General features: G+C 38.0%; 3 protein-coding genes across 3 annotated transcripts; 2 read left to right on the forward strand and 1 right to left on the reverse strand.

The window, feature by feature from the left end:
• Positions 1-396: 396 nt before the first annotated feature.
• Positions 397-13,850, forward strand: LOC307160890 (protein crumbs homolog 1-like). Its single transcript, XM_079875211.1, has 8 exons — positions 397-565; positions 1,671-2,603; positions 5,466-6,019; positions 7,123-7,288; positions 9,271-10,171; positions 10,292-10,333; positions 11,591-11,713; positions 11,907-13,850. Exons 1-8 carry the CDS (start codon positions 520-522, stop codon positions 12,157-12,159), a joined length of 3,018 nt encoding a protein of 1,005 aa, XP_079731337.1. The 5' UTR covers positions 397-519; the 3' UTR covers positions 12,160-13,850.
• Positions 13,851-14,640: 790 nt separating this feature from the next.
• On the forward strand, positions 14,641-17,339 carry ahsg2 (alpha-2-HS-glycoprotein 2). The gene is made up of 7 exons (XM_079875212.1): positions 14,641-14,989; positions 15,137-15,247; positions 15,325-15,409; positions 15,490-15,644; positions 15,729-15,833; positions 16,235-16,303; positions 16,630-17,339. The coding sequence occupies exons 1-7, from the start codon at positions 14,663-14,665 to the stop codon at positions 16,972-16,974; spliced, it is 1,197 nt and encodes a 398-aa protein (XP_079731338.1). The 5' UTR covers positions 14,641-14,662; the 3' UTR covers positions 16,975-17,339.
• Positions 17,340-18,019: 680 nt separating this feature from the next.
• Positions 18,020-22,881, reverse strand: LOC307161242 (uncharacterized protein). Its single transcript, XM_079875864.1, has 7 exons — positions 22,479-22,881; positions 20,956-21,132; positions 20,755-20,873; positions 20,518-20,677; positions 20,320-20,435; positions 18,209-20,237; positions 18,020-18,099 (listed from the first exon to the last, which is right to left on the reverse strand). Exons 1-6 carry the CDS (start codon positions 22,786-22,788, stop codon positions 18,240-18,242), a joined length of 2,880 nt encoding a protein of 959 aa, XP_079731990.1. The 5' UTR covers positions 22,789-22,881; the 3' UTR covers positions 18,020-18,099; positions 18,209-18,239.
• Between the last annotated feature and the right edge of the window lie 1,357 nt (positions 22,882-24,238).

Genomic DNA, 24,238 nt, shown 5'->3' on the forward strand with positions numbered 1-24,238 from the left:
GTCTTTACCAGTCTATGGTCTTTACACACACTGTTTAATGCTGGTCAGAGGTGGCATAAATGCATTTACACAGCCATTTAATCTGTATATTGTTTAGGCGGGTCAGAGCAGGCTTAATTCAGTCTGTCTTTTATGCTGTATTTCATCTTTACTGAATTTTGAGCAGGCACAGAGCAACCTTAACTCAGCTGTGTAAAGAAAGATGCCTTAAGATTAGTTAATAACTGCATTTAGATCTGTCTTATCAGAGCATTTGAAGTCCATAAGGTGTGGATGCGTGAGTCTCTCAGATTAGCCTTTGGGACCTGTCCCGTCCCTGGCTTCACACCAGTTCATTACACATGTAAGTGCATTACCATAATCCTAAGGCTTGCTGTGAACCCACTGAAGCCAGTCAGTCCTAAACACAGATGAATGAAGGCGAGCTAAGGAAGTCTCTGGCGGTGATGGTGTTTTACGAAGCTGCCCTGTCTTCTTCAGAGCTTGTTTTAGGTCTCCTGTCTGTTTACAACTAAAATCATGTCAAGTGCGGCCATATCTTTCTGGATGATATTGCTGTATGCAGGTAATAACAATTTTATCTTGTGGGATAGTTCTGGATTACATTATCGAAACCTGCTTGTTTGTACTTTTTGTAGAAGGTTATTGTTATAGGCATGTTAATAACATTGTGGAATAAGTCTAAGAATGCATAATGCTTTTCTTGCATTAATCCTCACAGTTTAACAGTCTTGGAGATTGTGATTGGCTTGCTTCCATTAAAGCTCAAGATGCTTTCTGGATGCATGCTGAAGAACATGTTGTTTTTTTTGTTGTTGACCTTTTGCAGTTCATGCAGCATGAAAGCTGTAAAAAAAAAAATCATAAAAAACCCTTTTTGATTATACTTATTGTTGTATCAACTTAACAATTAAAGTTGGTCTGTTCTTTTATCAAACATAATATAATAATTTTGATAAACTTTTACTGGTGAATCCAAGTTCAATAATATTGATGTAGAACATTTTTATTTTGTATACTAATTGAAATATTTATGTCATAATAAGTCCCCATGCTTTGAGCAAAAACACATGCTATTTAATATTTTAAGTTGGTCATACTTTAAGTTGACTATTTAATTTTGAACTTTTTCTAAATTCAATAGTTCAATCAGCCTAAAATATTGTTTGTCTGATAAAATGAAAGTTGTTTTTTACAGTGATGCTGTCATTAGCAAAAGAACATACCAAATACTACAAAAATCTGAAATTCTTTTTGATGTTTTTTTTATTTTTCTCTCAAATTGTCATGCCCAGAAACATAATGTGTAACGTGAAAACATGTTTTAAAGGGGTAATTTGCCTAAAAACAAAAATCCTGTTATCACTTACTCATCCTCATGTCGGTCCAAACATGCATGACTCATGAAGATGATAGTTCAAAAAATGTTTTTCATCTATATAATGAAAGTCAATGGGGTCCAAAACATCACAGGACACCAGTGACTTTCTGACCTTCTGATGTGTTCCACAGAACAAAGTCATACAGGTTTGGAACGACATGAAGGATGAGTAAATGATGACATAATTTCCATTTTTGAGTGAATGTGATATCTCCAAGTCAGATATGAAGTCAACCAGTATTGATGATGTTCATGCAAAGTCTTGAAACTTGTTTCTTCTCTGCCTCAGGAGTCTCCAGTGGGTGTGAAACAAACCCGTGCATGAATGGTGGTGTGTGCGTGAATCAGGATGGACAATTCAAATGTCAGTGTTCCCAAGAGAGCTATAATGGACACCTCTATGGGGGGCCGAACTGCATGGTAGTCCTGCTGGGCTGTGAGCGTCACTGGTGCCCAAACGGCGCCACTTGCCATCCATACCTGGACAAAGGACGGCATCGATACAGCTGCATCTGCCCTGAGGGCTTAACTGGAACAAAGTGCCAGACGTCCACCACCTTCTCTTTTGAAGAAAGTGGATTTATCCAGGTCCAGACCATCCTCACTGACGCTCTTGAGCCTTTGAATGTCACTCTGAGTTTTCGCACATTGCAGGAAGTGGCCACTCTGCTCCAGTGCCAAGTTGAAGATCAGCTTCTTACGCTGGAGTTAGTGGATGGAAAACTACGGCATACATTGCAGAGAGCCCAGGACACGGAAAGCATTCTTCTAGAGCTCCCAGCGAGGGTTTCCGATGGCCGCTGGCACACGGCGAAGGCCTCGCTGCACAACAGCATGTTTGGGCTGAGTCTTAGAGACCCGTCTTGTCCTGGAGGCTTGTGTGACATGGAAGTGCGGATAGATCAAGCAGAGCCCGAACTGGGTTCAGGTCTATCAGAGTTGACTGTGACACAGAATCTCTACATTGGTGGAAGAGGAGAGCAAGGGGCTGGTTCAAGCTTTCTGGGATGTATGCGGGATGTGTGGTTGGATTCACGCATAGTGGTGCCTGGATTGGGACTGAGGGCTCCCATTAAGCAATTTAATGTGAAACAGGACTGCGGTGACTGGGACCAATGCAAAGAAAACCCATGCCAGAACAGAGGCAGATGTGTCAAGACAGGATGGAGGAGTTTTAGCTGTGAATGCCATCGGCCTTATGAGGGCAAGAACTGTTTAGAGGGTATGATCTTTTTTTTTTACTCTACTCCAGTTTAGCTATGGATTGGACTTCATGTAGAATAGACACAATTGTGGATTTAGATACTTAAAGAGGACCTATTGTGCTTTTTTCGCATTTTCAACTTTCTTTAGTGTGTGATGTTGCTGTTTGAGAATGAAAAAGGTCTGCAAAGTTGCAAAACACAAAGTCACTCCAAAGGGAGTTATTCTCTGTATCAGTGCGCACTGTTTCTGAAATCCCTGAAACGCCTCCATTGCAGTCTTGAGTTTTTTTGCGAGAAAGTATATCTCACAATATTCATCATTTAAATAATTCCCTGCCCAACCACAGTTATTGTTAAAGGAGAACTCCGGTCAGTTTTAACATTGAGCTCATTTTTTTGTAAATTAGGAGTGCTGTCAGTACAGAGAACAACAACAAAAATCGGTGTTGCCTACACCGTGTTATCCTCTTTTTAAAATTTGCACCCTGTTGACTTCAATGGGGCAAGTTTTAAACCTGCTTTTAGCCTCTTAACATCCTTGATGTGTCATTACAAGTGCACATGTCATGTGAGTGATTCCTTCAGAGTGAACACGGGGTGAATCTGACTGCAGTAGATGTGAAATATATGAATAAAAATGATGTTATTTCAGCCAGCGCACATACCTGTATTTACATCCTGTTTGCGGTTGAAGTCCACAGTAGTCGATTGTCGAGTTCACGCGGATAGGTTTAGTACGTACGATCATGCGCCCGAACTCGACAATCGATTACTGTGGACTTCAACCGCAAACAGGATGTAAATACAGGTATGTGCGCTAAAAAATGAGCTCAATGTTAAAATTGACCGGAGTTCTCCTTTAAGAGGCGTGATATTTCCCAAACACGCTCTAAGCGGTTGACCAATCACAACACACTGGTCCAGCCGACCAATCAGAGCATATTGTGCTTTTCAGAAGGAGTGTTACTGACAGACTGTGAATAGAGGTGACTATAAATCATGAAATCCTATTCTAGTAGACCCCAAAAACAAAATCAAGACTTTGTAAAAGGGCATAAATCACATTTTAAGTGTAAGAATGCACACACAGTTGCCCTAACAGAGTGTAGTTTATCACATGAACTTATGATCCTTTAATGTTGAAACCTGAAAGCGTTCGTTTGAAAATGTATCATTTAAAACGACACAAACTTCTTTGTTAAATGTTGTGCAAAGAGATGTGTGCTTGTGCTCTCTTGCTTTAAAATAATTGTCATTTATTTGAATATATGCAATGACATTTACACATTTTTAAGTGTGGCTTAAGTGACTTTCCAAACCTGTATGAGTTTCTTTCTTCAACTGAACACAAAAGAAGATATTTTAAAGAATATCAGTAATCAAACAGTTGATGGACCCCATTGACTTCCATAGGATTTTTTTTTCTTACTATGGAAGTCAATGGGATCCATCAACTGTTTGATTACTGATATTCTTCAAAATATCTAAGAAAGAAACTCATACAGGTTTGGAATGACATGAGATGGAGTAAATGATGACCGAATTTCCATTTTAGGGTGAACTATGCCTTTAAATGTGCAAATACTGTAGTTTAAGCTACACATTTTAATACTATTTAAAGTAGCCTATTTCTGCTTAAACCAAGATACAATATTAAATCATTTAAAAAGAACATTCAATCTTTCCTGATCACCATTTATCTCTACAACAACGTCACTGTTTAGCAAAGAATCTAAATTTAGCACCCCTCAGAGGGTCAAATTTAGTCCCAAGACATAGAATGAGATTAGAGCGCTGAAACAGCCATCTACAAGCACCGAGACGTAAACATGCCAAAGCAGAAGGACTGCCAAGGGAAGGTTAAAATCAGCCACACCTGAACTGTGGATTATAGAAACGTGATATAAACAGGCGCGTTTAATCCATGCTAACTTTAAATAGGACCTATCCTGCTAAGAAAGCTGCCGTCAATGATTAATCTAAAACTTTGTCAGTGAGGAAAACAAATTTTTCTGTGTGAGGAACAGGTAGGCGACAGAACATATTTGTTGAACTCTATTTTTGGAAACATTTAGTCATAATTGTCTTATTATTATTATTATTATTACAGCCACCACAACAATAAGAAAAATATATGTATAATAATTTATTTATTGTTAATTATACATATATTTGTATTATTATTGTTGTGGTGGCTGTAATCATTTTTTGTTGTAGTTAATTTTTTACATATATTATTATTGTTATTATTTTTAGCAGAATTAATAATAATAATAATAATAATAATAATAATAATAATAATAATAGTAACATATTTGAAATAATATTAACATTTATATAATAAAAAATACAAATATTTTGAATAATATGAATAATTATTACTACATTTAGAAATATTCAATTTTGTTATATTTGACTGTTTGTCTTATTATTATTATTACAATAATAATAATAATTCATGTATTTATAATTATAATAATTCTTTCCATTTTGTTAAATTTGACTGTCACATTTTATTTAGATTATTATAATTGTTGTTGTTAACAACATTATTGTTATTATTATTATTGTTATTATTATCAACACTATATTTGAAATAATATTACAAATTATAATTTTATTTTAGGTTTGATATTGTTACAACAACAACAACAACAATATATTTTAAATAGTATTAATAATTATAACTCTTTAGAAATATAACATTTTGTTATATTTGATTTGATATCATAATTATAATTATAATAAAATTGCTAATAATAATAATAATTAGATATTTTGAATAATGTTAATAATTTTAACTTATATTTCGAAATGTCTCATTTTGTTTGTTACATATTATTATAACATGCACTCATTTGATCTATTTGATGTTGTAGAGTATGTAGCTGCGAGGTTCGGCAATGAAGATTTGGAGAGCCACGCTCTGTTCAGGGTGGATGAAGACGACCCAGGTGACAGCACTACCGTGTCCATGTTCGTCCGCACGCGCCGCTCGCAGGGCCTGCTCCTCGTCCTCTCCAACAGCACCAGTCAGTACCTCCGTGTCTGGCTGGAGGATGGAAAGGTCAAAGTTCAAATCAACAACTTTGAAAGCCTGCTAGGAAGGGAAGTGGTCAACGATGGCCACTTTCATCTCATAACTGTGCTTGTGGAACCCGAATCCCTGTCCCTGTTTATGTCTGCTAAGAGCCAGGGTCACGTCCCGATCCGTCGTGTGCTGGTCCATGCTGGGGACGCAGTGCATGTGGGAGGCTTTCCGGATCGCCGTGCATCGCTAGCCTTTGGGGGATACTTTAAGGGCTGTATCCAAGACCTCCGTATGAATAGCAGACGCCTGCAGTTCTACCCAGTCAGTGTCCCGGTGAGCTCCTACAGGCTCCAGAGTTTGCTGGAAGTCACACGCGGCTGTACTGGCGACGACTCCTGCAGTGTAAGAGATGTTTACAGATCTATTACAGTGCTGCTATAAAGTGTGGTCCAATTTGGAATTTATTCTGGACAAGAAAATATCCAACTGACAGGAAGGGTTGGTCTGGTCGACATGAAAAGTGACCAGTAATAGCATATTTTGCTTTTATCTGCCATTTAGGCCGGGTGATACTATAATGGACGGGCATGGGGAAAAAACTTATTCAGACAGTTTCATAGCAGAAACAATTATCAGAATGAGCACTCGTTTCGCATTATCCGCAACAATATTTGTTTGAATATTTTGAATGATTTAATGAATATTCAAATATGATGTATATATCATTTACAGTGTTCACTGTTCTGGAATACTAATGCTCGAACCATATCAAGAATCTGTGCACATTTAAACCCTTTTAGAAGTATGCAAAACTTTCATAAATATTCAGGTAATATGAATGATCACACCATTCACAATATTTCAAAATCTGGAATAATGATACTTGACTTCAACCAAACCTTTTTAGAAAGGTGCTAACATCCTAAATATGATATTTTTTCAACTTTATTCATATTATGAATCATTTTATAAATAGTCTCGTATTATGAATTGTTACATCATTCACAATGTTCACAATTCTGGAATAACGTTATACTTTTATAAATTTAAAATGCTTGACTATTTTGTAAACTTCAAACATTATGAATCCTATAAAAATATTCATGTAGTATTATGAATGATCACATCATTCAGAATTTTCGTAATTCTGAAATAATTATGCTTTGCTTGATCCAAACCTTTTTAGAAATTGGCTTAACTTTCGAAATATGTTTGACGATTTTGTAAACATCAAATATTATGAATCCTTTGATAAATATTCATATGTTATGAATTATTACATAATTCACAGTGTTCGCAATTCAGGAAGATGCTTTAAACCATTTTGCTGTTTGAGACAGACCCCAAAGGCCTGTGGACAGCAGTTTGAGAAAAAAAAAGCAAACAACTATTAAGTGAAATTGAAGGGCAGCAGAGTCTTCTTCAAGATTTAACTTGTGAATGAATCTTGATTGTTTAAAAGGACAGTATGTACTGTAATGAATGATTGTGAGTATCTCTTCTAGATCAATCCCTGCTTGAATGGAGGTGTGTGCTACTCCATGTGGGATGATTTCACGTGCAGTTGCCCACCTAATACGGCAGGGCGACGCTGTGAGGAAGTCAAGTGGTGTGAGCTGTCTCCATGTCCCGCCGCTGCCATGTGTCAAGCACACACTCAGGGTTTTGAATGTAAGTATGAATATGTAAATGTTCCAAGAGCAGTTGTCCTTATCTGAACTGTTTTTCTGAGTAAAAGCGGTAAGGAAAAAAGCATTAATACATCTATGGAACATATCCTCAAGTTCAGTTATATAATTGATAATCGTCATGTGTAGCTAATAGGGGTGTAGCGATACCATCATGTCACGATTCGATACATATCACTATACTAAACTCACAATATATTATCGCGATACTCCAAGACAAATGGTAAAAGGTTAACAAAAAATTTACTGTTGATTAAAATGCTCAACTTGGTGTTACATTGGGGGTATAAATGAATAGGCTTGGACCAATGCACACAATGGTGACACCAGAATAAAAATGTTCATGATTCTGAAGCTGAAAACAGAATTATTTTAGACGAATATGCATGCACTCTGTCACTGACTAGATATATTGAAAATAATGTAGGCCACTTTTTACTGGTAACATCAGACATTTTGCATTATCAGGACCCACACATATTCCCCCATTGCATTATTATACGTTATATTCAATATTATATATGAAGAGTTCAGATGCAAAAGCCTCTAAGTGCCATCTGAAATTTTCTTCTAGAATGATCATTTTTATCAAGGTTGTATATTTAAGTTCAGTAATTTCACTTAAATGGCAATGAAAATTACCTATTAATTGTGAAATCATTTAAGTGAAATTACTGAACTTAAATATACAACCTTGATAAAAATGATCATTCTAGAAGAAAAATTCAGATGGCACTTAGAGGCTTTTGCATCTGAACTCTTCAGTACTTTCATGTATTACTGACACCAAAACTCTGTAAAATTAAATTTTTGGTGAACTATACACAATACACTTTGTCACTATCCACGATACATATTGTTGCATTTTTGTATTCCGATATGTTGTGACACGATAAACTGTTGCACCCCTAGTAGATATACTAGAGGATTTATGAAAGCCTTGAAAGATTATCCTTTGCTGGATTTGCCAAGCCATATGTGTCTGCCCTGAGGCATTGCATGAAGCGTGTTAATGACATGCACACATGATCTCACTGAAATGAAATATGGTGCTGAGGGCTTCCACTTTGGAGGTAAAAAGAAAAGAATTATAATTCTAGACAAGTCGTTCTGGCTCCAGGACCCCCGTTGTCTTTTTTACAACAATAATCAAAGGTCCCATGGCTTTTCAATTTTTTTGTGATTTAATATGAGAATTAAGGATAAAGATTGTTTTAAAAAAAATATATTTTTACTCACATAATTTCTACTAGATAAAGTATTTTAGGGCTTGGCATAACTAAATGCATATTCTTTATAATCATTCCCATAAAGAAACAATGAAAACTTTAGCCTACTTACAAGTAAACATTAACTGAATATATATATATATATATATATATTTTTTTTTTACAGTTTGTTATTCAGCTATTTGATTTGATATTGTTATTATTGTTATCATTAACAACAATAATATTAATAATTATAACTATTTAGAAATATTCAATTTTGTTATATTTGATTTTATATAATTATTATTATTAGTAGTAGTAATAATAATACTGCTAATAATAATAATTATATATGTTAATGAAAACTTCACTTGAAATAAAATAAACATTTACTGAAATAAAATAAAACAAAATTGTGTATATATATATATACTGTATATAAACAATGATAGTATCTTAATGATACTAAAATAAACTGGTACTGTGTCTAAATTGCTATTGCTAGACAAAACATTTCCAAAAAAAGCTGTTTAATCCATTTTAAAGTAAGTAAACATTAATGTAAAAAGTGTGAAACACTGTAAACAGCTTTTAAAGGCAAATAAGATATGTAGTTGCTTATGGAAACATAATTATGGATGTATATGTAAATTCTGGTTAAATATATTTATATATTTGCAATGAAAGAGCTTTGGAGAAATAGATTATCTTTAGTAAAGAGTTGATTGATGCTTCTTTCCTGCTCGTTTTGCAGGTGTGGTCAATGTCAGCCTCCGAAGTGACAGCCACATAATCACCTATCGTGGCAATGGAAAAATAAAGCAATATCTCAGCAGCATTTCAATACATTTCCGTACCAGGCAGCAGAACGCGACTCTACTACATGCTGAGCGGGATGCTCAATTTATTACCATTTCTATCCAAGACGGACACGTGGTTTTAGAGCTGCAGGGAGAAGAACAATCTTCGTATATACACAGTCTGGACCTGGTTAGTGATGGACAGTGGCACAGGGCAGACTTCAGCATGGACAACCCAGCCTTACAGTCATCCAGATGGAGACTGGTTCTGGATGAGCACTGGGAGAAACCCTCCATCTCAATTACAGCCTCAGAAGATCTTGATTTCCTGAGAGAAGATGTGGACATCATCTTGGGGGGGTTGGGACCCAATTCGGAGGGCAACTTCGCTGGCTGTCTTGGTTTGGTGGAGATTGGTGGCCTTGCATTGCCATATTACAGCGACATGGAGATGAACCTTCCCAGGCCCCAGGAAGAGCACTTTCTGAGAACCTCTGCCACTCCCTACTTTGGCTGCTGGGGATCTAATGTCTGTGAGCCTGACCCGTGCCAAAATGGTGGGGTTTGTGAAGATCTGTTCGACCTTTTCAAGTGCAATTGCCCATCTGATTGGGATGGCCAACTCTGTGAACTGACTCTAGACACTTGTGCCTCAAACCCTTGTGTTCACGGAGCCTGCAGAGGGGTGTCAGCAGGATACGAGTGCTCGTGTGATGTGGGCTACACCGGCCGACACTGTGAAGTTTTGGTGGACGTATGCGCCAACCACAAGTGCAGCAATGGTGGAATATGCCTAAGAGGACTGAAACGCTACGCATGTCTCTGTCCAAGAAACACGACTGGACCTTTCTGCAGGTGAAGATGTTTCCCATGCTCACCCCTCCAATGCATCTCTCGACACACAAGTTCTTCTGCAATATCTTGAAATGTTGACATTCTTAGATATTTGCGTGTTAAATTCCATTTCTATTTCAGGGAGAGAGTTCCAGAACTTCCATGGTATATCGACAGGTTTCCGTGAGTTTGACTTCTTACAATATGCATTAAAGGTGCTGTAAGCCTTTACATGTTAGAAATGGTCCTTCAGGGTGATCATATTTGAGGTCCTTGGCATTCACATGTTTGAAAACCCCAGCCAACCAATATTAGCCAGCCCGAAAAAGCAAAGTAACTGACGACAGAGGGCGTTTCTGATTGGCTAGAAAAAATTTTCTGACTCTATTTTTTTGCATTCACAGTTTTCTATTTAACACATCTATTTCAGTGATGCGTCTGCTAGTTTAATGTGTAAATTAAAATAAACAATTAGAGTAGGCTATATGTTAAGGTTGGCTGCTCAGAATTGTTACTTTTTGACTTATTATGCTTTAGAAATAAGAATAAAGGCCCGTTCACAAAAAAGGATAACTATAACAATAAGAAATTAGGGCCCGAATCCACTTTTGCTAGTTTAACGACGGGAAAAATGGTCGGTGCACCCGGCGCATGGTCTAAAAGGGTTGTCCCTATTCACCTAATGAGTAATGGGTGTGTTTTGGGCGTAACGTGAAATAAACCAATCAGAGTCTCATCTCCCATTCCCTTTAAAAGCCAGTTGCGCTTACGCCATGGCGGATTCGCTATTTACATGGCGGAATTTGCAAGCGGAAAAACTGAACGCATCTCCAGAGAGGAAACGGATCTGCTTGTGCGCGAGGATAAATAACAAAAAAATAAATACTATTGACTTTAGACCAGGTTTTTGTTGGTCAATGATGCAGTCTATTTCAGTTGCCTAAAAATAGCACAAATGGGTGCAAATGCATTTGCTATTTAAACAACGTGGCGCAGGACGTGAAAATGATAACTGCGTCGGGCTGAAACGAGCAAAAAACTCTTGCGTCGCGCCTGCCGCCACATTGCGCCAGATGAATGATAGGGCCCATAGTTTCAAATTCACTCTAAATGTAAAAGTATAGCAGAGTCCTATAACAATAATGGCACAGAGTAACAATATTGTTGGAATCACTTTCACAGCAATATTTTCCAGTTGATTAAAAAGATAGAAACATTGATCAGCCATTCAGAAAGAGCTTGAGCATTTAAAGAGGCAGACAACTTAACTGCAGCGTGCACTTATAATAAACATAAAGATATTGTGCATTGGTGTGGATGCTAATACAGTTATCTTTATAGTTATCATTCTAGGTGTGAACGGGCCTGAAGTATTAATAGAACAGAACTGTAGTAAGTCAAAAATACCAAGCCTCATCCTTTTATCATATTTTTCTCTAGATACCCTAAACTTCCTGTGTCTTTCTGTGGGAATGAGAGATGGAACTACAGTTGCTTCAATGGTGGGAATTGCTCTTCTGTAGAGGATACTTGTGAATGTCTACCTGGATTCGCTGGACAATGGTAAAAATATTAAACCACAGAGGTTCAATTTATGTGATAGCACGTGAATGGGTGAAAACCTATTGATGAGAAGTGTGCTATTTATTCTCTCAGCAATCAGACTTAATGGCAAACCTACTGTTTATAATGTGCCATAAGATGGCTCTTCACTGTGTCAATCTCTCCATCTGAGATGACTGATTTCCTTTGACAGGTGCGAGCTGGAGCTGGATGAATGTGCATCTGACCCCTGCCTTAACGGAGGCTTCTGCCGTAACCTGATCAACAGGTTCCAGTGTGTGTGCGAGATGAGCTTTGCAGGTGACCACTGTCAGATTGACGTCAGTGACTTCTACGTCTACGTGTTCCTGCTCCTGTGGCAGAATATCTTCCAGCTGTTGTCATACCTCATTTTGCGTTTAGATGATGACCCAGAGGTTGAATGGAATGCAGCCAATGATGACTAGGACTAAAAACAGTTCCTTCTCAGACACTCTGAGGACTCTTGAGGAAGATGTGGCGTGATGTTGAATGGACACAAATACGCGAAGGCCTTTAAAGGGGTCCTAGTACGCTTTTTTATTTTTAACTTTCTTTAGTGTGTAATGTTGCTGTTTGAGAATGAAAAAGGTCTGCAAAGTTACTAAACACAAAGTCAATCCAAAGGGAGTTTTCCTCTGTATCAGTGCGCACTGTTTCTGGAATCCCTGAAACGCCTCCATTGTAGTCTTGAGTTTTCTTACGGGGAAAGTACACCTCACAATATTCCTCATTTAAATAATTTCTGGCCAAGGTACAGTATAAGCAAAAAAATAAAACAATTGGGGAGTGGCCTGTTGCCTTAATTGTGTGTTGAAACTCGTGGTTATGGTGCGTGACATTTGCGAAACACACTCTAAGCAGTTGACCAACCACAACACACTGTTCCAGCCCACCAATCAGAGCACATTGCGCTTTTCAGAAGGAGGGTCTTCATAGAGACAGGAACTGAACTGGGGTGCGTTTCCCGTACAACTACGTAACTCGCTGGCTCACTACCATAGTACGATGCATCGTTGGAGAAATCAACTAGCTAGTCACGACTGTTTCTGGAAACCATGTTGTCGCAAAGTGGTCGTTCAACCACCATGGTTTATGACGTCACGCATGTGATGGAGTAAGAACTTCTTTTAATGAAACTGTTTGAGATCGAATTAACGCTAGATGTTTTGATATAAATTACAGACATGGCATCTGAGGACTTTTTCTCATATTTCTCAGTTATTTTTCTTTATTTCCAGATTCAATCATAGGCTCGTTCTTACACAGTAGAGCACGTTCGCACACACGCACTCTTTAAAAAAGAAGCTTTAATCTCTTGACAAACTAAAAGACGTAAATGATATTTGTATGTATTCTAAATAAAAAACACGGGTTGTACTGAATGTCAGCTTGCTTATTTTGCTCAAGATACGGATTAAGTCTACATGTCATGCAAACATGAAACTATGCTTAACCACAGGTCGAGAGCTGTCGTTCTAACAACTTTGCGATGCTGTTCGTTGGAACGATGGTTTCGGGAAACACCGACTCGTTGAACTATGTTGATAACGACGGAACTTGCGAACATAGGTGGCTAACGATGCTTTTGGGAAACGCACCCCAGAGCGTTACTGACAGACTGTGAAGAGAGGTGCTGCAACAATGCCAAATATGTGGAAATTAAGGCATTTTTTTAAATCGATCATGAAATCGTATTTTCATGATACGTAGACACCAAAAACAAAATCATGCATTTCAAAATGTTCATAATAGCTCCCCTTTAAATATTATTCGAGGTCATTATGAGACACCAAAAACAAAATCATGCATTTCAAAATGGTCATAATAGCTCCCCTTTAAATATTATTCGAAGTCATTATGAGTCTGTTTTCTGAATCAAATGTAGTTTAAGAACCAATCAATGAGAAAACCGATTTATGATTTTTAATCCCATCATTAAATTATTTTTTTTATCAATTGTTGTTCTGATTTATGAATTTATTTTGATGTGTATTATTTTTTGAAGTAAATATGCAATCCTAGCCTTTTATATCTCAATGATTAAATGACTGCATTAGCTTTCCGTTATTTCACCCCATATAGCAGATTTAGTTTTGAAATCTAATAAACTAATCACAAAAATAAGAGCATTCAATATTTAGTTGTTTCTATGCAGCAGCTGTGTATATTATAGTTTTGGTTTTGCTTATGAATCCGAGATTGACAACAGGTTTCAAACATATATTTCAAACAAGTATTTAAATGTCTGTGTTGATTGTTGAATGGCTGTTATTTTTATTTTTTTATTTTTTTGAGACCAGAATATCACGGAGATTAACAGAGACTGGTAATGGTTTGAAGATCTTTCTTAAAAGGAAATGAAGGGCCAACATTGAAGGGCCATTAAATAACATGTAAATCATTAGTAAATCTTCTACTCACTCTGGATCAAAGTGTTTGCAAGCATCCCTCATATTGCTGACCGCTGGTAGTTGAACTGGATTTCCGCAATACTCAGGCAAATAGAGGCACTTCAGAAAAACAAGTTTACATTAAGTTATGTTTGCTTTTCATTGCTGGGTGTTCGATAAGCACCAGAAACAGCAAAAAACACACTGAAGGCATCTTTTTAAAAATGCTTGAAATCTGACATTTAAACTTTTGCAAAAAAGTGAGTCAAACAGAAGGCTTTTGCTTTTCTGGTTATATTTTTTAAATGTGGTGTGGATTCATTCCAAAAAAACACAACTGAAGAATGACTGGATGCGAAGCTGACTGGACTGACTTCAGTCATGTGAGTTTTATCACCAAGGACATGGTCAAAGTTTAAAAGCACCCCTGCTTCCCCAAACCAAACTTTAATTTGAACACCCACTCGAATTGCACAGTTATGTTTATATTGGCACTCAAAGATGGTTCACTGGTGTCATTTATGTAACAGAAGTCGGAATGTCGTCAAGACTAAAGTACAGCCTATATATATATATATACACAACAAACCAAACTCTACCACCTTCTATCTGCATATTGCCTTTGATACAGGAGTTCAGGTTATTGCTGTTCAGCATGCAGCTCTTGGTTACAGCGGCTGTTCTTGGGCTCCTGGTAATGGGCTCATGGGCACAGGGGATGATGCCCACTTTCAGCTTTCCTCCCTGTGATTCCCCGGAGGCTGAAGCAGCGGCTCTGGTGGCACAGGATTTCCTCAACGCTCAGCACACCCACGGTTACAAATTTGTCCTGAATCAAATTGATAAAATCAAGATCCTCTCCAAGGTAAGCCAATGGATGATCATGATCCACTGAGCTTTTTTAAGAATAAGAGACCTGTGCAGTTGCATGATATTTTCTGGGATGTCAATATCATCAATCCACACATTACAGGTATCAATAGGGTTTTAAGATTTAAAAGTCTCTTTGTAGCCAGGTCACGCAGACATGTATTTTCTGGAGTTGGACTTGCTGGAAACTACATGTCACGTCTTGGATCCAACACCAGTGAGCCTGTGTCCAGTCAGACAAAAGCATACTGTGGTGAGATCTGTTCAGTTAACTTTATTGTAAATATGTTGTATACTGCATTTATCTAAAAGGACCTGATCCTCGTCTAGGCTGTTGAGGCAGATTGTGATTTTGCCCTGACAAATACAACTCAAGGTCTGTCTGTTGTGGCATTCAAGTGTAAAACCGAAACAGGTAAGAGGACACACACACACACACAAAAAATCATTGTTAAAACAAAAGCTGTTACCCTTTGTTTTTGTTGTTGTATCTAGAATCAGAGGAAGAATGCCTAGGCTGCCCTAGCCTCGTTCCATTTAATGACACAGATGGCCTCCAACTCATTGAAAACTCTTTAGATAGTTTCAATAAAAACAATACGCTAAACACTAAGTTTGCACTCCTTGAAATTGGACGAATGGCATCCCAGGTAATGTAAATGGAATATTAGAAATTATTATTGGAAAATAAAGCTCCCTATAGATAATATGGTACTGTTTTCTACTTTTTTCAGATTGTCAGCGGTGGACCCAAATACTTTGCAGAATATGCCATTATTGGGACTAACTGCACGAGTTATGATGATGATATATGCTTCCCTCAGAATCACACTGTTGCTGTAAGAATATTTAAATATCTTGAGAGAGAGAGAGTTTGGCTAGTGTTCAGCTGGCAGGTGTAAATGTTTGTATTAAAAGTCAACATGAAGCCAGAAATGACCTTCCTGATCTATTGTGCATAAGACATTGGTGCTCCACCTTTGAAGCGACTTTACTTTTCAGATGATTTCACCAAGCCCTCTTTTCAAATCCCACTTAGTCCAACTGCCTGGCTCTATTCTTCATGCCCTCTTTTCATGATCCAGTCAAATCCCACAGATAAAAGTCTCGTCCTACATGTCTTTCTTGTTGAATATCCTGTTTTGCTCAGAAATCACATCAGATTACTGAAGCAAAATGGGTTGAACAGTCTTTCATGTTGACTTCAAAGTGTCTAATCCATATTTGTGGCTATTTTTAGATTCATGGCCTCTGTCATGCTGAAGGTTCTGCCAATCTGAATGATGTTGACTGCAAAATCATCGGCCCAGTAAATACCTCTTTATTTTACACTTGTCAATTCAATGGCTGCCTTTAATCTAATGTTATTTTTGTATAATTGAGACTTTTTAATAACATGTATATATATATATATATATATATATATATATATATATATATATATAATTTTAGTTAAAGTTTTAGTGAAGCATTTTTCTTGTAGACATGACAAATGATTAAAGAAAAGAAAAAAAGTGTGAAGTGTGTAATTTATGTTCCATGTGTGACACCAAAACATAAAATCGGTTTCACTTACTCCCCCCCGAAGCAGAGATTAGAGGAATTTAAATAGACCTATTTTCTTTTTCATGACAGACCCAAACTGTTGACCCGGCGAGCAATGCCACAGTGCGAATCCAAAAACTTCTGCATGCACACACCTTTGGACCCATCCATCACCCCTCCATCCATGACCTCAGACATCACAAGCTGACAGCACTTCATGACCCTGCGGCAAGCGGCTTGCTCTCTGCAGAATCTGCTGAATCAGCTGAGGTAGTGGTGGTTGTGCCGCCAAAGGAAGCTCCTGTTGTAAAGAGGGAGATTTCTGCACCAGAAGGGCCAACAGTAGATGCAGCAATAGTGCCAGCATTAGATGCAACAGTAATGCCAAAAATCCTCCTCCCTCCGATCTGTCCAGGAAAAAAGAAACATTTCTGACTTGTTCCCATTTCATGAACCAAGCCATAAAGTAGTCATCCTTTGAATTTGATCAAAACCTTTCATCAAAGTTATACATGAATTTTGAACAATACCCGTTCTTGTCTTAGGATAACTTTGATAAACGTTTTTGATCCACTTCAAATGTTGACTACTGTAGATAAGATTAAGTCACACTTGTTTTGGTCTCCAGACTTGTCCTGTTGAGTTTTGAGAATGCCACCAAACTTAAACGGTACATGTATAAACAAAACTAGCCTTCTTGTTAAGAAAAACAATTCAAGGATATTCCTGTTATTCTGTGGTGCTGTAATAAAATGTTTACCTTGACAAGATGTCATTAAATATCGATGACAATGACATAAGTGGGACAGAGATTCTCTGTTTGTTATAAATGCTGCATTTCCAAAGGGATTTTGCGCTTCACATTTTTGATAAACAGTCTCATCTTGAGTTTGTATGGTGTAAGGTTTCTCATTGTTTGGGAGTTAAAATTACCAGTCATTTTACAATGAAACAGCTGAACACTGTAGGGCAAGTGGAAGTATGTACAAGTAATGATTCTTACTATAACTAGCTCACCTGTTGACTTGATCAAATCAAGTTTACTTTTGGAATTCTGGTAATGGTGGCATGGACACAGGATATTTTTTCTATATATATATATATATATATATATATATATATATATATATATATATAGCAGAGTTTAGCTCCAAAGCACAAATCTTGAAGACCTTGATTAGCTGGCTCTGGTATGTTTAATTAGGGCTAGACCTAAACTCTGCTGGAAGGGGATTCTGCATGAACTGGATTAGACAGCCCACCCACCCAACAAACACTTCTTGTTCCAAGTGAGTGATGCTAAATTAACTGCAGGCTGTATACTATTGTGACATCCTGCATTTAGCACAAATCAAGTGAACATGAGGATGAAAAACTCTAATCAATAAAGACTCAAATGAACTCCATACAAATTGTACATTTAACTAAACAGGCAATGCAGGACAGACATTCTTTAAAGAAAAACCAATAACAGTTTTGTCACTTAAACAGTTTTATTAGTTAGTGTTGTTTCCAGCTCTCCGAATTCCTTGGTCTACTGTGGATGGATGCCTCATAACCCTTAAAATATAATGTGTTCAAAAAAAAAAAAAAAAAGTATATTTTATATACACACACCTTCAACAGTAGTTATGCTGTACCATTTTGTTCACAGAACTGATTCACTTACCATCTAAGTGATCGTTGGGGAGTAATGCATCCTAGTTAGATTGAACAGCAGGAACCCAATATGTGCCCATAAAAACAGGAACCACAGATTCTCCACTTTGAGAGTTATACTGCTGAGGGTTCATTACTGGAAGATTACCACCACTAGTTTGCTCTGGTTGAGGTGGCGTGGTTGAGGGCTCAAATGATTTGTGATTATTGGATGGCTGAGGAAATGACATCTGGCTGAATGAGTCTTTTGTTGGAGAGTCAGATATTGGGACCTTAGCATTTGAATAAGTAGCTTGATACCAGGGATTCATATGCACATTTTTGCCATGAGCTGTAGGTTTTGAAGAAATGTCAGATTGGACCATTTTCTCAAAAAAGGGAACATTATTTGGAGCAACTGACATTGGCTGCGTGTGATGTCCCCATGGGGGAACATACTGTTCCCTCTCAGCCTGGTAAACTGCAGGTTTTGGGCTTTGGTTTGAATAGACAACAGACTCAGCAACTGGTCCATTTTGTAAGCGTCCAGAAGGCAACTTAGAAGGTCCCAAATGGTGTAGAACAGGAGCAACATTTGCAGGTTTCACTGTAGGCCATGAAGAGCCAGTATTTGACTCCAACTTCCTAAAAATGGAGGGACTCATAATAGGTCCTGTCAACAGCTTTGAAGTATGAGAGACATGGATACCCTTAACTGTGGGATTCTCTGCCAAATATTGCATTGCTGTACTATCTGAAGCTGGTGGTACAATTGCACCTTGTGAAGAAAGTGGGCCATAATTATAACCCATGCCATGAACAAGAGGAAGTGGGGTTGAACCTGCAGATATAAAGGGAGATGACAGTTCTTGACCTGTAAATTTAGTCCAACTAGAAATGTCAAAACTAGACAGAGGACAACCAAAATAGTGATGGTTGTGGTGGTGGTAGGATATTGAAGGTGGGCCAGGGCAGAAAGTTGGACAGTGAAAAGAACATGCATGTGACAAACAATTTGGAGTGAGGCAAGCATTTATTGGGGCAGGGGTGTAAACAACTTCAGGAAATTTGGGGAGTGAAGGGGTAGGATCAGGGCTTGGGGCAAAATTAAACTCTAGGCTCTTAGAGGGACCCTTAACTGATGTGGTTAATATGGAAGCAACAGCTCCAGAGGTGGAAACTGTATTATTCTGGAGGACTTTTATAGGAACAGGAGGCATTAGCTGTGGCCCTGCCCTTCTTGTAGGGGCAGGTGGTGGTGGAGACTCTGGTTTTGGTGGAACATGTGGTTTAGAGGGTCTTGGTTGGTTTTGAGAATAAGGCCAGTATGGGTCTAGTGGAAAAACTGTTGAGGAGGGATCAGCAAATCCGGGTTTTCCAGGATATAAAGGATACACCAAGTTTCTGGGAGGAAACATAGGTGCCAATTGCACAGGAGGGACAATGGGCATTGCAGACATCAACTTATCTTGAGGACTGCTTGTGGGTTTTAGTAGGGGAGCGAGAGGGGTTTTAGGAGCCTTGGTAGGAGGCAACAAGGGTTCTCTTGGATATGGCAAAGCTGCATTTAGACTGGGGACAGGGGTGAGACCCAAGCTGGGCTTAGGGATCCAAGGGTACCAAGTTTGAGGAGGTTTTATGTAAACTGGTGCTTGTGGCTGCTGGGTGATAGCAGTTGGGAGACCCATCATTTTGGGATCTTGAGGAACAGCCTCTGGTGGTATGTTTGGAGGAAAATGTAGAAAAGGGTAATAAGGAGGAACAGGTTTAAAATTTGGCTGGCCCGGGATGTAATAAGGAAGGGGAGGAATAGGCAACTTCTGAACTGTTGAACTTGTGGAGGTCGTTAAACTTGGATCCCTTATTGGCTGAGTGGTTTTAGTGGTAGTAGTAATGGTGGTGGGAGGGACTGTTGACGAAACGAGAGACTGGGGCATAAAGGTCAGTGTATAATTTTTAGGTGCAAGATCAGGCAGACTCATAGGAAGATTAAGCGACAATGCTGGACAGGACAGATTAAACTCGCTCTCCATTGCCATGCTGAGAGTAAACATCCCATCCTGTAAAAGGCAGCAGATTAGTTTATTCAAGATGAGAAACTGGCTGAAATTAGTCAAATGTGAAATACTGTATATTGCATACCTTTGGCTCAGTGCATGGCATGTACGGGGCATGGATGACCACACTTTCTGCATGTGACACCAAGCTGTATCCACATCTAGCTGACACTTTCAGTAGAGGCTCCCACTCATTCATTACTAAGTTTAAACATAATTAACAAAATTTAGACCTGTAACACTCACATCAACCTATGCAAACAAACATGGACCTGTTTGTTACCTTTGATCTTCAGGTTCTCAGAGACTCCTTTATACAGCTTCACAATCATGCCATTCGTGTAGCAGGAGACAGTTGGAGCTCTCTGTGCCGAGGTTGGTGAGGAACAAGAAATTTTCACAGGCAATCCAAACCAAAGTAAGGGAAGAACAAAAGTGTCTCTCTGAAAAGAACAAGGAATAAGGTCAGAAGGGATAATAAAAGCTATAATTCTATTTACATTGAAATCTAAATGCAAACCTCATGTGATACGTAACATCCATCGTTTGGTATAATGAAAACAAAGTCTCTCCATGTTCTCAGAAATCTATGACCACATTCTGAGGGCAACTGTGAAAATGGAAGTGGTGGATTGCTTCCTACAAATGGATAAAAATACATTTTTGGGAAGCAAAAAACTAAAGTTTGAAGTCTTAAACAAGTGTCAATGGAGAGGCAAACCTCGATCAATTAGAAAGCTGGATCCAAAAGAAGCCTCTCGTCCATGAACGGTCAGTTTCATCAAATCTCCAACACAATCTACTTGGGGTTTCATATCAAGTAGCCTTTCTACTGTTGGAGTATACAGGGTGTTCAGACCATAAACCTGTCCCCAAAGAGGTTGCAACTTCATCCCGCCTTTTGACAGAAGATACAAACAGGGTAAACTGGAAGACAAGTCCAACTTTAACACCATGCAAACAAAAACAATGCTTTTGCATGAAGGTGCAATAAATAACCCCTTCAGACCCTGCGACCATTGGAATGGACATCACTTTTTGGTTAAACCTATAGCCTAAGATTTTAAAGTTTTTTTTTAATATGATACTGCTTGGTCTCTGATTGGTCCCTGATCAAACAATCACAACAAAAGTATGGCCCATAACTTAATCTGATTGAAATTCAGGCATCACATAAGACATGCATGGCTAACCACCAAGACAGGAGGTAGAGGAGCTCCTTTACCTTCTTCGATTTATAATAATCTTAATAGTATCAAGTGATATTCAAAGTAACTTGAAGATCTTTCAGAGCTGTGGAACATATCCATCGCAATGGACAATTACTAATATTATTAATATGATTTTATTTTTTCAATGTTGTGACCATCAAATATCATTCAGCTTTTCATTAGTTTTAGTGAAAAACCGCAAAAACTAATATGAAATTAATGAATACACAGCAACACACCCACACACTCCAAACACATTTATGCTATGCACACAATCATTTTTCTATCAAAACCAGCAAGCACACACAAACACTCAGACATGCACACATACTCAGAAGCACCTACTGCAACCAACAAAAATAATCAAGTTCTTTGAGACTCGATCCTATCATTGACCTTTTTTCTACATTTTTATTGCATTGCCCATTCTTACAGTAGCCTGTGTGTTCTTTTCAATATGTTCAATGCTAGTTCATACACGGTTTAAACTCTCGTTCATAAGTAGCCTATATATTAAGGGTAAAAGATGACTTTATTGATTCAGTTGCTGGTTGCATAAACTGCTAAGATTAGTCTTTCAAGTTATTCATCACTTTTTCTGATCATTCATAACTGCTTTAAGTCAGTTACATAAAAACGTAGATTGGTCTAATTTGAAACCAAAAAGTAAGACTGATTGCCCCTTGACTAATTGCAAGTTGGTCACACTAGTACTAAAAATTTAGTAGCCTACTATCATAATGGCTGTTTATACAACTGGCCTCTGGGTGTCAATTGTCTAATAGGCCTAATAATAAAACAAATCCAATAATTGAGTTTGCACAAATTTATAACTCATTTATACATGTTTGTTTTGTTCAGTTAATTTTTTTTTTTTTTTTTTTTTTAAATCCAGGTCTGAGTCCAGACTGGATGACTAAGCTTCAAAGTCATGGACTAAAATTCTTGTTAAATATTCGCTAAACATTTATTCTGTATTTTTAGTGATTTAAATCCTCAAATGCATTCAATAAATCACGGGTACATCGTTTACCTGGATCATCTGACTGGTATGCATTGTCATCGGCTCGACCGAGATCGAGATCCGAAGAATAACGATCACTACCATCACCATGAGACTTTGGAGCTCGGTCTTGCCAAACGATAAGGCGTCCAACTGGTTCTCCAGATTTCGGCTTCTCGTCTCCTCGATCAAATGACTCCTTTGTCCGTGCATTATTGTGAAAAGAGCCCAGTGAAAAAGGTTTCTTTACCTCATTAAATACCACAAAACCACTAACTTTAATAAAGCTAAGCCAAATAAACAGAAAAAAATTCAGGATCGGTTTCCCTTTAAACGCCATTCTACATGACAATTTTGCGCACACACTCCGCGGTACACCACTGTAGTGCGTCGCAAAAACGCGTCTTTTTTCAAGCACCGGAAATATATAAAATCTTATGTCAACAATTAGTGCACGTCCAACAAATCAGACACCTGTTAGGCACCCTAGACTAGAGAGAGAAATTAAGGGTTGTGGATGAGTATCACATGTGAGGTAGGCAAGGCAACGTCGGTCCAGAAGAGCCGACGTGCAGAGTTGCTCCAAACCTAATCAAACACACCTGAACAAACTAATCAATATCTTCAGGAGGCAGGTGAGTTTTTTTCAGGGTTGGAGCCAAACTCTGCAGGATTGACCTTGCCTACCCCTGGTCTAAGCTTAAGTAGAGTGAATCATATGTGTGTGCGAGTACCGTAGGCACATTTAGTTATATTCTGCCAGTCCTAGATGGCGAGTCACATTATATGTAGCCTACATGTAGTACATAGGCTATTGCAACTCTTCACATCAGACAAGCTAATTCTGGAAATAAAATTAAACCAAGGCCGGCATGATTCCACAGAGAGGGCTTTGATTAAGTCAGTATTAGTTCAATTAGGACACTGTAAAACATTTCTAACCTCCCCAACTCAAAATTTTCTAGTGACTGTGGTCACATCAAAATTTTTCAATTGGCCCAAGTGAAATTCTGTAAATGTAATTTTACAAAATTTCACTTGGGCCAACTGAAAAATTTCGATGCGACCAGTCACTAGAAAATTGAGTTGGGGAGGTTAGACATTTTTTACAGTGGACATTTAAAGGGATGGTTCACCCCAAATTGGAAGAAAAAAAAACTCACCCTCATGTTATTCCAAACTTGTATGAATTTCTTTTCTTTGCTGAACACAAATGAAGATATTTAGAAGAATGTGGGCAACCAAACAGGCCCAAGAACCCCTTAACTTCCATTGTATGGGAAAAAAAAAAATCTATGGAAGTCAATGGGGCCCTTCATACATACAGTCCTTCAAAATATCTTTTGTGTTCAGCAGAAGAAATAAATACATACAGGTTTGGAACAACTTGAGGGAGAGTAAATAATGAAATTAGTTTTTTTGGGTGAACTATCCCTTTAGTATCTTTTATAAACCTGCCTTAGAAAAAACATTACTGGTGTGAATCTTGAGACAAAACAAGGGCATATTTTAAAGAAGAACTCCGGTCAATTTTAACATTGAGCTCATTTTTTTGTACATTTGGAGTGCTGTCAATACAGAGAACAACTACAAAAATCGGTGTTGCCTACACCGTGTTATCCTCTTTTTAAAATTTGCACCCTGTTGACTTCAATGGGGCAATATTTAAACCTGCTTTTAGCCTCTTAACATCCTTGATGTGTCATTACAAGTGCACAGGTCATGTGATTCCTTCAGAGTGAACACGAGTGAATCTGACTGCAGTAGATGTGAAAGAAATGGATAAAAAT

Source organism: Squalius cephalus (assembly GCF_949319135.1).
Source record: "Squalius cephalus genome assembly, chromosome: 7".
In the NCBI taxonomy this organism is placed as follows: domain Eukaryota; kingdom Metazoa; phylum Chordata; class Actinopteri; order Cypriniformes; family Leuciscidae; genus Squalius; species Squalius cephalus.

What these genes read in the sequence shown, in the direction of transcription:
- LOC307160890 (XM_079875211.1), top strand. Translation starts at nt 520, where the DNA reads ATGTCAAGTGCGGCCATATCTTTCTGGATGATATTGCTGTATGCAG. An exon ending in GATGATATTGCTGTATGCAG is followed by an intron (nt 566 to 1,670) that starts GTAATAACAATT and finishes TCTCTGCCTCAG; the next exon opens with GAGTCTCCAGTGGGTGTGAA. An exon ending in CTGGCGACGACTCCTGCAGT is followed by an intron (nt 6,020 to 7,122) that starts GTAAGAGATGTT and finishes TATCTCTTCTAG; the next exon opens with ATCAATCCCTGCTTGAATGG.
- LOC307161242 (XM_079875864.1), bottom strand. Translation starts at nt 22,788, where the DNA reads ATGGCGTTTAAAGGGAAACCGATCCTGAATTTTTTTCTGTTTATTTGG. An exon ending in ATACCAGTCAGATGATCCAG is followed by an intron (nt 21,133 to 22,478) that starts GTAAACGATGTA and finishes TTCTGTCAAAAG; the next exon opens with GCGGGATGAAGTTGCAACCT. An exon ending in GATGTTACGTATCACATGAG is followed by an intron (nt 20,678 to 20,754) that starts GTTTGCATTTAG and finishes TGTTCTTTTCAG; the next exon opens with AGAGACACTTTTGTTCTTCC.
- ahsg2 (XM_079875212.1), top strand. Translation starts at nt 14,663, where the DNA reads ATGTCGTCAAGACTAAAGTACAGCCTATATATATATATATACACAACA. An exon ending in TCAGACAAAAGCATACTGTG is followed by an intron (nt 15,248 to 15,324) that starts GTGAGATCTGTT and finishes ATCCTCGTCTAG; the next exon opens with GCTGTTGAGGCAGATTGTGA. An exon ending in TTGGACGAATGGCATCCCAG is followed by an intron (nt 15,645 to 15,728) that starts GTAATGTAAATG and finishes TACTTTTTTCAG; the next exon opens with ATTGTCAGCGGTGGACCCAA.